Consider the following 11,957-nt stretch of genomic DNA (forward strand, 5'->3'; position numbering starts at 1 on the left):
TGTGTGTGTGTTTGTGTGTTTGTGTGTGTGTGTGTGTGTGTGTGTGTGCGTGTGTGTGTGTGCGCGTGCGCGTGCATGCCTGCCTGCTGATGTGTGCATGTGCATCTGCCTGTGTGGGTGTACAGTTTGTGTGTGTCCCTTCTCCTGGGTCTGTAGAGGTGTTTTATAGCCTTTGAAATTCTTTGCATTTCGATCAGATATTTTTCAAGGTTTTGTGAGCGTCTTGTCACGGTCTGAAACTGTCAGTCTCATAAAATAAATTATCCACTTACCTGGCAAACCCACTCAACAGTCTAAGATATCAGGGCAGACTCAGTCTCAGCAGCTCAAATCCACTTTTTCCCCCTCCTTGTCTGGTTGAACACTTAGTCGTTGTTTTTTTCCTGTAAGTTTATGTAAAGTGATACTGCTGGATTTTGAATTTTTTGAAGTATGTTCTCCTCAATATGTAGACCGTCTTAAATCCACAGTGGTTAGTATACAGTATGTACTAAATATGTATTTTCACTAAAGTTAAAACATTACATCTGACCAGCTTTCTCTACTAAAAGCTTGTGAAAATAGCTTGATGGAAAGTTCACAAATTGGTTTGATAATTAAGTGACTGTTAATGATAAATGTGTTATACTCGACATCTAAAGGCGAACATACATATTTAAGAGAATGGAATGTAAATCAGAAGAAAGAATTGTGAAAAATCCTGTAAACATATCCATTAGTCTGCGATACAGAAATACAGTCATACCTTTCTAGTTTCCACTGTGCCATGACCTCCTATAACTTTTCAGCTAGGTGAGTGCTTGCGTGCTGCTTTTACAGGCGCCGCCTCTGTAGAAATGATACTTTCATTTGAAACTCGTCAATGAAATGTCACAGTGAGATAGCTTTCTGTCGTTAGTGAAACAGAGGGTGCAGCTGACAACTCTAGCGCCAACGTATATGAAAGTACATAGAGCAAGTACTTGAAGCCAGGTTCCTCTACAAGTGAATATGGGTGCATTGAAGATTACTTGTAATTTCTGATTGCTTCAATGATTTTTTGGCCCTATTTGTATTTAAATCTTAAAGTTGGTAAAGCACTCTAGGGAGGAGAAGTTGGACAGGTTATTTTTGTCTCGTTCCAGTGATTGGCACATCTGGGTGATGGCGTCGGATATGCGTTAGCATGTTAGATGTATGTCCACTCACATACCCTACAACTGCTAAACAACGCCGACACAAAACCCTCGTCTTATCCACCACTCTCTCGCTGGTACTACTGGAACTGACTGGGAAACCCAAGTTTTCCCATGGGTCGCCACCACTTGCCATAGGCTAGGCTACTCGTTTTTAGTGTTTCTAGCTCTGACACACTCACTTGACCGTTGACATCTAGGTGGAGCTCAGTAGCTTCCAAGCTAAGGGTGGGGCTACAGATTAAGTGTCCCTGAAGAAACCTGTATATCTAACAGTATATTTGCATTATATTAATTCATCTGCACCCAAACCAAGACGCCCGTATCATTTTGGTTCAGTATGAATACCGTACCGCCCCTAGTAACAAAGAAATATTCATGACTATATAAGTAACAATCAAAATCAGTTTTCAAGGTATTCTTTGTTAATCGTTAATCACTGTCTAAAACACCTAATTAACAGTTGCCCAACAACATAAACAAATTGCCCATACCTGTCATCAGGTTCTTATGTTGCAAGATTGGGATTAGTGCATGCACGTTAAGGACATTACCTTTACACAATTTAGCCCTGCCTACTTCAAACCAGTGAGAAAAGCAAAGAGAAAAACACAAATAAAACGAAATGTCAAAGCAATATGGTTCTCCTATGTGATGACTGCAGTGACTGCGTAGAGACTACAGTTTGGTGTCCCCCTAAGAAATATATATTTTAATATATTTTTGGTTTTGCCCTGTTGCCTTGCCCAACCTTATGATATACTAGTGTGAGTGTTCAAAGGTTAATCTGGTTTTATCCAAATGGATGATGGATAGAGAATCTGAGAGAGAGAAGTCAGCACTGTTATGCCAGGATGGTCACCTCATAACAGAAAGGTTACTGACTCCTGTTGCTGCAGGCCAAGGGCGCCTTATCCAGTCACATAGGAAGAACAGAACGTTATTTAGTCCAAACAGTCAACAAGCAGAGTCATATGTGGGCCTCTGACGACCCTCAAGGCTTTAAGAAATGAAGAAGGCAATCAAAATGGAAATGTTGCTCCTTTGAAACTACATTTGAATCTCCAAACAGTTCTTGTTGGCTTTATCTTTCACTTTGGTAATGAATCATGTCTGCCCTCTTTCCAATTGAGCCTTTAACTGCTCTCACGCTGTCATTGCACTGTCATACACACCCTCACAAACACACACACACACACACACACACACAAATAAACAAACTGAGCTTCGTCACCATCCACCTGAGTCACGGAGGATAATCTCTTTGGTTGATGAAGTCACAGGAAGCCCTGTTTGTTTGTGTGCGTGTGTGTGTGTGTGTGTGTGTGTGTGTGTGTGTGTGTGTTTACATGTGCATGTACCACTGTCTACTGTAAATATGTCATACAGTTGGTTGCATTGCTCAGAAGGGTTGTGTTAGGCAGCATGTCTGCAAGATGACTCCAGTGTGTGTGGGTAGTGTTGAGAGCGATGTCACTAGGGGAGACCAAAGCGGGGTCTCTTCAGGGTGCCGCTTGGAAAATAAAACACCATTATGTCTAGATTCTGAGCCCACCCACAGGAAGCTAATACAAAGCTCATACACAAAGTCTGATAACATTGGCATAGCAATATTGATAGCCTGCCATTTTAGGAACATTTTTACCTATTGTTATCTTAAGATATTAATAAATATTTGCATTTATTTGTATGTAAATGTGACCCAGACTCAAAATGTGCACAAATATTCCAATTTTGTCCTTTCAGACCTCATCATCACCACATCATCATCACATTACACTTCTTGTGAGCTTGACTCATATTAGGGACTAAACGTTACAATATCTTGGCCGCAGCTGCGTTCATTTTAAATCTTTTTTATTTAGTAATTTGTTTTTTGTTAGTCCCCCAACTTTGAAGCAAAATACCATTATATTGGTCATCATATCATATCATCATATACATTTTTCAGTTGAAGTTGTTGTCTGTTGAAGGGGAACGCTGAAAACTTTATTTCAACCATGTTTTAGAAGAAGGATTTCCAACTGGGGGGGTTGGATCCATCCTGAGAGGGTTCTGACTCGCGAGTTGGAAAGATATACTTCAAAGTCGGAGTGGAACGTTTCATGTATTGGTATTGAACCGAAACGGTACGGGCGTCACGGCTTGGTGCATAAATTTACACAGAGAATACACATTATAAAAAATAAATAAAACTTGCGTGCAGATTAACTAATAACTAACTACGAAATAATAAGTCCACAGAGATAAGAAATCTTTAATAAATAAAAATATATATTCAGAAGTTCTATTCACAAGCATATACACTACCGGTCAAAAGTTTGGGGTCACTCACAAATTTCCATTGGACTCCATTATAGACAGAATCCCAGCTGAGATCAGATGCCTTGTTTTTTTTAACCAGGGCAGCAGTTTCCAGATTACATTATGTGCTTGCATAATTGAAAAAGGGTTGTTTAATGTTTTCTTAGTTACTTTTTTTAAATAATATCAGATTAGTAAACAAAATGGGCCTTTGGAACATTGGATGAATGGTTGCCGATAATGGGAAATATAGATACTGCATTAAAGATCAGCCACCCACTCAGATCAGCTGGTATCCTGTCTATAATGGAGTGAAATGGAATTTGTAAGTGACCCCAAACTTTTGACCGGTAGTGTATTTCCCTTTACACAAACTCATTTATACACATACACATACTTATTTAACATATTCAGTATAAGTCCAGGTTATTAATTAAAAGTGTTTCTCTGTACCTCTGGAATATAATTTCTTTAAAAATGTTTGAATTTGAATATGTTTAGACATTGCTTTAAATCATGATTTAGTTTATTCCACAGTTTAGTGTCACTGACAGATAAACAGAAACTCTTCCTTGTTGTTCGACAAGTCGTTCCCCCTAAGCGACTTTTTTTTAAAACAGGCAGGCTAGCGACCAGTGATGTAGTGAAGGCTAAACGCACGTAAACGCTGTTTATGCACCTCTCAAAATTCTGAAATGGCGTTTTTGCACCTACAAAGTGCGTTTATCCACCTCTGAATAGCCTATTGTCCCAAAGCCATCCTAAATTAAGCTTATATTGTTTTAGTTTCATATTGTTCATTATTAGTTTCATAGGTTGTTAAACCTAAGACAAAGTCTATCATATTGCGCTGCATTACTGTCAGTGTTGACCAATCTCTTGCGGTGTTTGGGGTATAGAGCCCCCAACTTCGCCTTCCGGGCAGCGCTGCCTGGAAGGTTCTAGGGATGGGCAATGGTTGGGTGCCTTGAAGTCGACGTTGGGGGCTTAAAACATCAAGCAGTAAGCAGCAGTCAAAGATTCGTCAGTCACACTATCCTACATTAGGCTACATGTCTCATGTAGTTAATGATGAATGGGTTTTAAAAATAGATATCCGTCATATTTTTAAGCGCCGCCAAGACAGCAGCCCTCCTCCTGATGCGAGCAAACGGTCTCGGAAAGAAGCCCAAAGTGAGTGAGCTCGGAAAACAGTACTCAACTTAATGTTTTTGAGGTTAATTCGGTTAATGGCAGATTCATGCCACTGACTCAAAAAGCCCCGGCATTGATTAGGTTAGCCTACCCCTTTCAGACATGAAGTTGCAGGTCACCTAGCTACCTTTTCCCATTGGGGAAATTCAGGTTATATTGTCTGATAAATAACTGGATGTTATTTTATGCATTCTGTGGCCACTGAAAGTTAGTGACAAGAAGCTCCCTTTACTAGTCAGCTAGTTAACTAGTTGTCTCTCTAGCTGTTCGCAGTTTCGCGGGTACGGTAAACGTTTCTATGGTAACAGCGAGTTGTACCAATCACAAACGTTGCTGTTACGCATAGGATTGTGGGTAATGTAGGTTTTCTACGTAAGATAGTGGATAATTGTTTTTCTTATAATGTTACACGGTTGATATCATAAAGACTTCAAGCTTCATCAGGAGCAGAAACTGGGTCAGTCTACCTGGGATGGTTTATACATTATGGTTGATAATCTAAATTCATATGGAGAAAATATAAGGGTTTTTTAATATATATATATATATATATATATATATATATATATATATATATAAACTGTAATCACCAACTTTTTTGATAATTGATTAGTTGGTTTGAGTACATTTTTTAAGACAAAAGAAAAAAGGTCTTTGATTCCAGATGTGAACATTTTACAAAATTTTTGTTGTCTCCGTTTTGTCATTTAGTAAACTTTATAGATTTCAACCATATAATTCCTTCTTGAGTGTTTTTAACAAGAACTTCAATTAATGTATTAATTGAATGCTGATTGTGTGACCTATGAGGGAACAACCAGTGACAAAAGACAACCTATAGCAATGTCATCAGGATACACCGGTAGGCCGTGGCCCACCTTATCGGTGATCGCGTCGTGGTGCACCTGATCACAGAATTTATAGTTTACCCACCTCTTTTTTTACCACTACACCACTGCTAGCGACATATCTGGCGACTTTCTGTAGAAATGTATGGTCCAGCGAGCAAGTATTTCTCTCTTGTGGCCACCAAGGGGGTGGGACCGGTGTAGGTACGAAACAAAAGCGGGACAGTCTGATTTTAGTCTTTTTATAATTTTTTTTGTGGCCAGTTGGGTGCAACAAGAACAATCATCAATCACACCATTGACATATTATCTTATAAAATTTGGACTATTAAAAAACAACTCCTGGGCGCCTGGGTTGCCTACCTGGTAGAGTGTGCACCAATATAAAGAGGCTGTATAATACTATATTAGCTTCAGCCAGGCAGGGAGCAGCTTTCTGCGGTGAAAAATGGCCGTGAGACGTCGTGATAACGTTGCCATCAGTAATCAGGTAATTTAGTTTGTCTATGCAGAGAACAGACATGATTTATTTTCAGTTTATAGCTGATTGTCTTATTTTGTTTCCAAGTTCCAGATAGAGTCTGGAGATAATGCGGGGCACTTTTTGTTTACTGTTAACATTTTACTTTACACACTTCAGGCTGTTGCAGATAGCCCAGGGGAGAGACTATATGACACTAGGTAGTACAGCCTGGAACGTTAACAACAGAAAAAATTGCCTCATGCATTTGTGTTTTGCTTTTCTCTCCATTGTACCAAACTCGTACCGAACTGTGATGTCCGATGCGAGCTATGAACCCAACCGTGACTTCTGTAGAGAAGCTAGCTGCTTCACAACAGGCTGACAGTGATAAAACACAATGTGTCCAACTTTGTTTTGATTAACTCAGATTAAACTGAACACACAAAAAGGGGAATGCAGTGGAGTACTGGCCAGGGACAAAAGCAACTTTTCTTCCAGCTTCCTATTTATCGGACCTGTTTATGTGTTCTGCTGTAACAATGTTTTTAGTAGCCTGAATTAGCCTGAAATAGTTGTAACTGCCACACTGTTTCTTTAGGTCGCAGTTGTAACTTTCTTGAGTACTAACGTATGTTACTTTAAATATTTGAGTAACTTATTTATGTATTGAAGTCTTCATTTCGTGCAAAATAAAAGTATTTTTTGGGGTTGAATCCACCAATAGGTAAATGGATGGATAAGTTGGTCTACATGTATAACATGGCCCGATGTCTAAGGGAAATGCATTTGGAACCTAAGACTAGGAACAACTGTTCAAATAGTCAAGTTTTGGATGTTGGAAGACCTTTTGTTTGATACTAGCTCAAAAGGTTGGTAGTGTAGTCTGCCTTAATTCAGAATGTTCAACAGGAAAACCATTGAAATTAAAAATGCATCAGATTTGTTCACATGCCTGCCATTGACACATATGAGTGACAAACACATCTATTTTGTGCCTCTGTCCGCATTTCCATCTGAATGATATGGAGCTATTCTTAGATCTGTGGGAGGATAGATAGGCATCATTTAGATTTTCAATTTCAAAAGCTTCTCTCCTCGTTGCTGTAAGCCATTTTCAATCGATTTGTTGGTGCACGGCAATATTCACAGGCTAATTTTAATTATGTGCACAAAGACTACTGTAAATGGTGGCTTTGGAGTTCTGGAGAAAAGGATTTTGACAATGAAAATGGATTCATGAGAGTTTGCATGTCTTCTCTGTGAATAAGACCTTATTAATATTCAGTTGAGGAACATTTTGCAAAAACGACAAAACTTGGACTAAAGAAAAGGATTTATAACATACAGTAGTTTTAATCTGTGTAGATGGGTGTGATTTTTATCTTTACCTATCGGTAAAAACTGTGAGGAATTAGCAGCTGATGAGAAACCAGCTGTTTTCCACACAGTTCATGAGAAGGCCTTCATCATTTATCCTAAATACACTTCTTATGTCAGTCAAGACTATGACTTAAGTCGTTATGGACCTTCCCTGACCTCTGTTGAGACATCATTTTCCCATAACATTTGTGGTTTTTGGTTATGACAGTTGGAGAACATGATGCTGTGCTCCACCTTACCTCACTACTCCCACAACCTTTCTCTCCAATTTTCAACATTGTGCAATTCTCAGAACTTTGGTGGTATTCACTTCCTTTAATCTTTTAACAATAAAAAAAAGTGGAAATCATTTTCACAAACCATGACTATTGAAACATTCTCTAGGGAATGTAATTGTATTTTTTTTGGCTCTAACATACTGTCGTGAATCATTTATAACCGGGATTCACCCAACGTCTCCATAAACTAATGCAAATCTTCAGTTGCAACTGCTGGCATCAGAATTAAATGGTGAAAACTCTAAATTCATATTAAAGAACTCACAAAATGTACTTTTCCACACACATAAATGAGTAGCTGAATAGTTTCCAGCATACCGCCTGTCTTCCTCCCCTTTTTCCAGCCGTGAAAATGATTCTAACTCACAAATTATTTAAATGTGTGCTGGATCCTGCTTTGAGTTTTTTAATGAGCTCCTTTTCATTTTTGTTTATTATTATGTTTTGGTATTTGACAACAATAGGAATGCTCTTTTTTAAACTTTTGAAGCTGTTTTAGGTCCAATTCTTCCTGCGCTATGCTGCCTAATTTTAATAGTTTTTCCAGAAAACTATAGCTTTTCAGTATAAGCACTGATTCTGGTTTTAATGTGCTGTGATGTTTAAAAAAGAAAAGAAAAAAAAGAAAAAACTACAATGTTCTAAACAGACAGAAACTCATCATGGGCCTTTTTTGTTGCACATCCCATTTGGGTGTACTCACTGACATATTACTGATTATTGATCATTACTTGCAGCTGGATGATGAAATGCCCTATTACCCTTTGCAAAAAAAAAAAAATATTTGTTGTTTTTGTACCAAGCATTGATAAACCAGATAAACTAGTCTTTTTGGCTTGCAAGTCACATCTCAAAGACTTAAGGTGTGGCTTGGACTTGGCTCTGGGATGATGTGATGGATTTGGTGGGATCAGGGTCTCGGTCTGTGATTCACTGTAGTGTGTGTTACCCTGAGATACATAGTTACCATTTTTTACATCATAGCATTTCTGATCAACTAATGAACAAGCCCTAGGGGCCACATCTCAACATACGTGATCTTTGACAATTGACATAATGTAGCATGATGTAGGCTATTTACATCATCATACATGCTTAACCTGGTAAACTGCCGCATTGCTTTAGAATTAACATAACAGCATTTTTTAATGCCCTCCAAATGTCCTGCTATAATAAAGAATGAAAAAATAGAAAGCAGCGGAAGACACTCTTCTCTATGTGTCTTTAAATGAGCATTAAAAGCCAATAAGCGGTTCCTTAAGACCTTTAACCTGTCCTGGGGGTATTCCCTCTGTTTTTGCCCCAGATCAGAAAAAAATGAGGGAGTGACTATTTCGGTTGGTTAGTCATTAGGGAGCTGCAGCAGCAGATTTCCTGATTAAACAAGCATACACTAATCTCTAATGGAGCTGTGCTGCAGGATTGAATCAGGAGGATGTCAAAAGAATAACAGAACGAGTCAAGGAAAATAAGGAGTATGCCACAGGCATGAGTCACTCCTTTATTTTTTAATTCCACAACTTCAGTATATGGCAGCCAACTAATGTGCACAGTGTTTGTTTTATATACATTTCCATAAAGGCAGGTGGTCACACAAAATTGTGAATTGTGTTAAAGATTGTTGTGGTGGCACAGAGAACATGGTAATAACTGGATGTTGAGTCGATCCTAAACATGTGCATACATTTACAGACTAACTGTTGTCTTTTTTTATTCAATCAGTGCTCTGGGAGATTCCTTAGCACTTCAAATCCCAGCATTTCCCAGTGGCGGATGCCTAATTGACTATGTCCCTCAAGTTTGCCAGATACTCAACAACAAGGTAACAGTGTTTGGTTAAACTCATTTTACTTTGATACAGCATTATTACATGTGTTTTGTGTGTATGTGGATGTGTCCATCCCAAAGAACTAATGTCTTTTAAAAACTAATGTCTATTAGTTTTGGGGTCCGCATTATTTCACACTTCTTAGTGTGTGTGTGTGTGTGTGTGTGTGTGTGTGTGTGTGTGTGTGTGTGTGTGTGTGTGTGTGTGTGTGTGTATGGGCAACCAAACACTTGTGTCTGGCATCTGCCGACAACGTGGGCGTACTGGCCAACCTCCATAGGATGTCTGAGCACTCCTTGGTCTCCACAGGTTGACAGGTAGATACGCAGTGTAGACATGATTTGATGTAATTTCCCTCAGGAGAAAGGCCCATCCCCCGCTACCAACACACACACACACACACACACACACAACGCACACGAATACCTTCCATCTCTTCCTGTTCACCTGGTCCCTGAAAAGCATACTCAGAGTGACTGGAACACTTGTGTCCCTGACTGACCTCCATGTCTTTGGGTGTTTAATTAAACAACATGTGAAAGGCATGTTGAAATACAGCTTTATCAATAGCAGATAAAGACAGTTTTATACAAGGAAGGAGGAGTCTTGCTCATAATGTCACTATTACTATTTTAAAGAGCAAGTACACATTTCTAATAAAGAATACTGCCTCTAACACACATTATTCTTATTGCTTTCAATCAGGGCCATTGATTTATTGCAGTATGCCAAGTTTAACCAGCAATATGAGCTGCATGCTGGCCAATTGCTGTAGTTAAAATGTACAATACATAGACTGTGTGTGCAGTGATCTGTCCAAATTCAAAATTTTCATGGTGTAGTCACAGCTGGCTCTGCAGTCCAGTAGGGGAGATTCGTAAAATGCTGTAACTCTGATCAATTTCATGCCCATTCGCATGCAAGCTGTGAATGAATTATTATGACGCAAAACCATCTGAAAGTGAGAAGTAATGTGTTGAAGCTTTTGTATTCAACAGTGTAGGTGGAAAATTTGGGTTAAAAGACACGGTTGTTTGTAGCCTTTTTAAAATGAAACTTTTTAGCAGTCACATTAACCACAATAACAAATCTGGATTCACCTTTTTTATAGTCTGATAACTAAACTGTTTCACTTCTAATTGCTGAACCGGGATTCCGATGTCTCTGAATGGGCAAGACAACATCTACAATGTAGTATCTCATTAGTCTATGTGGTTTGTGTTCATATTAATTAAAACTTTACATATATGATAGTTCTTATTTTTGTTTTTTGGAGATAGTTACAGCCTTTGGGATATTTGAGCTATTAAAGCAACTTCTACGCTAATTTGACAGCTTTCTGATCATCCTTATCAGTTTGAAATAGACTTCAACAGTATTTACATCTAATAGACAGTGATAGATGTAGTGTTGACTTTAATATTACTACTATTACCATTAAAACAGACTTTTACATTCTTATCTATGTGTAGCATCCTAAAAAAAGTTTTAGGTTTGTACCATGTTCTTTGATTTCAAAATTACAGTGACTAAAAAAAGGACCATTTGACAGCATGACGTAGCAATTAGCAATGTCAGAATGTGGCTCAGTTGTGTGGCAGAAGTGGCATTGGTTGTTCTTTGGAGTCACTTCCAGCCAAAAGAAGTAACCTAAATTTGGCAGTGTAAGCAGATATTTTGAGTAGATTCATCAGAGGAAGACAGATGCTGTCTGCTGTAAGCAGAAACACAAAGCTGTATTTGGCTTCTCTATATCTGTTATTGTTTGGAAGATTTATCGATTGAGGCCCGAGAATGGCAAAGAAGAGAGACATCATTCTTATGTGAGGAGATGCTGCGCAGTCGTTTTTGTTCGTTTAAAACCATCAATCAATTACTCCCACGTATTCCAGATGCTGTGTTTGTATTGACACAACTTTATTGCCCTATACTGTGCACACAGCTGGGACTGGGACTAGGGTTGTGGCAGCTCCTGGCATTGCATTATTAAAAAGATTACTCATGAAAATCAGCTCCAGAGGGTTTTTCAGTCACCACATATGTACATACAGCTATGATCAACTCACAAGACAAAGACAAGTAAGTTGCTTTTGATCAATGAAATCATCCTTAGCCAGCAGTGTTTTTTGACTTGGTAGTGATAGTCAGTTAGGTAATTGGCCTATAAATAGAGAAGCAGAGAGGAATTAATAATGAAAGAAGTGTAATTAAATGTATCAAGTGTCTGCTTCAGCTACTTTTACAAATGTTCAGGTTTTGATTTATTGTGTGTGTTTGAGGTTATGCTGTTCTCGTACTTTTTTTTTCAGGGACCCGTTCACACCTTATGTCTGTATCCAGATGTATTATCAACATAATGATCAATCCAATCCCAACATTTACATGTAGTCTATAGCTGGTGCATACAGTAAGTGTTCCCACTGCTGGCATTCTCATTACATTACGTTATTATACATGCGAAGTAGACAGTAGGAGGAGAAGCACAGT

The 11,957-nt window shown here is 38.5% G+C and overlaps 1 protein-coding gene across 3 annotated transcripts in view; it reads left to right on the forward strand.

The window, feature by feature from the left end:
• The window catches only part of babam2 (BRISC and BRCA1 A complex member 2), an 80,465-nt gene that overhangs the window by 56,735 nt on the left and 11,773 nt on the right, over positions 1-11,957 (forward strand). For all 3 annotated transcript variants that reach the window (XR_004654728.1, XM_034857444.1, XM_034857445.1), the window contains exon 8: positions 9,365-9,464. Coding sequence is in view for 2 of the 3 variants with exons in the window: in XM_034857444.1 (XP_034713335.1) it covers positions 9,365-9,464 (100 nt within the window). In the remaining variant the exon portion in view is untranslated. The remainder of the gene's footprint in view (positions 1-9,364; positions 9,465-11,957) is intronic.

The sequence above is a fragment of the Etheostoma cragini genome, chromosome 20, assembly GCF_013103735.1.
Source record: "Etheostoma cragini isolate CJK2018 chromosome 20, CSU_Ecrag_1.0, whole genome shotgun sequence".
Lineage (NCBI taxonomy): Eukaryota > Metazoa > Chordata > Actinopteri > Perciformes > Percidae > Etheostoma > Etheostoma cragini.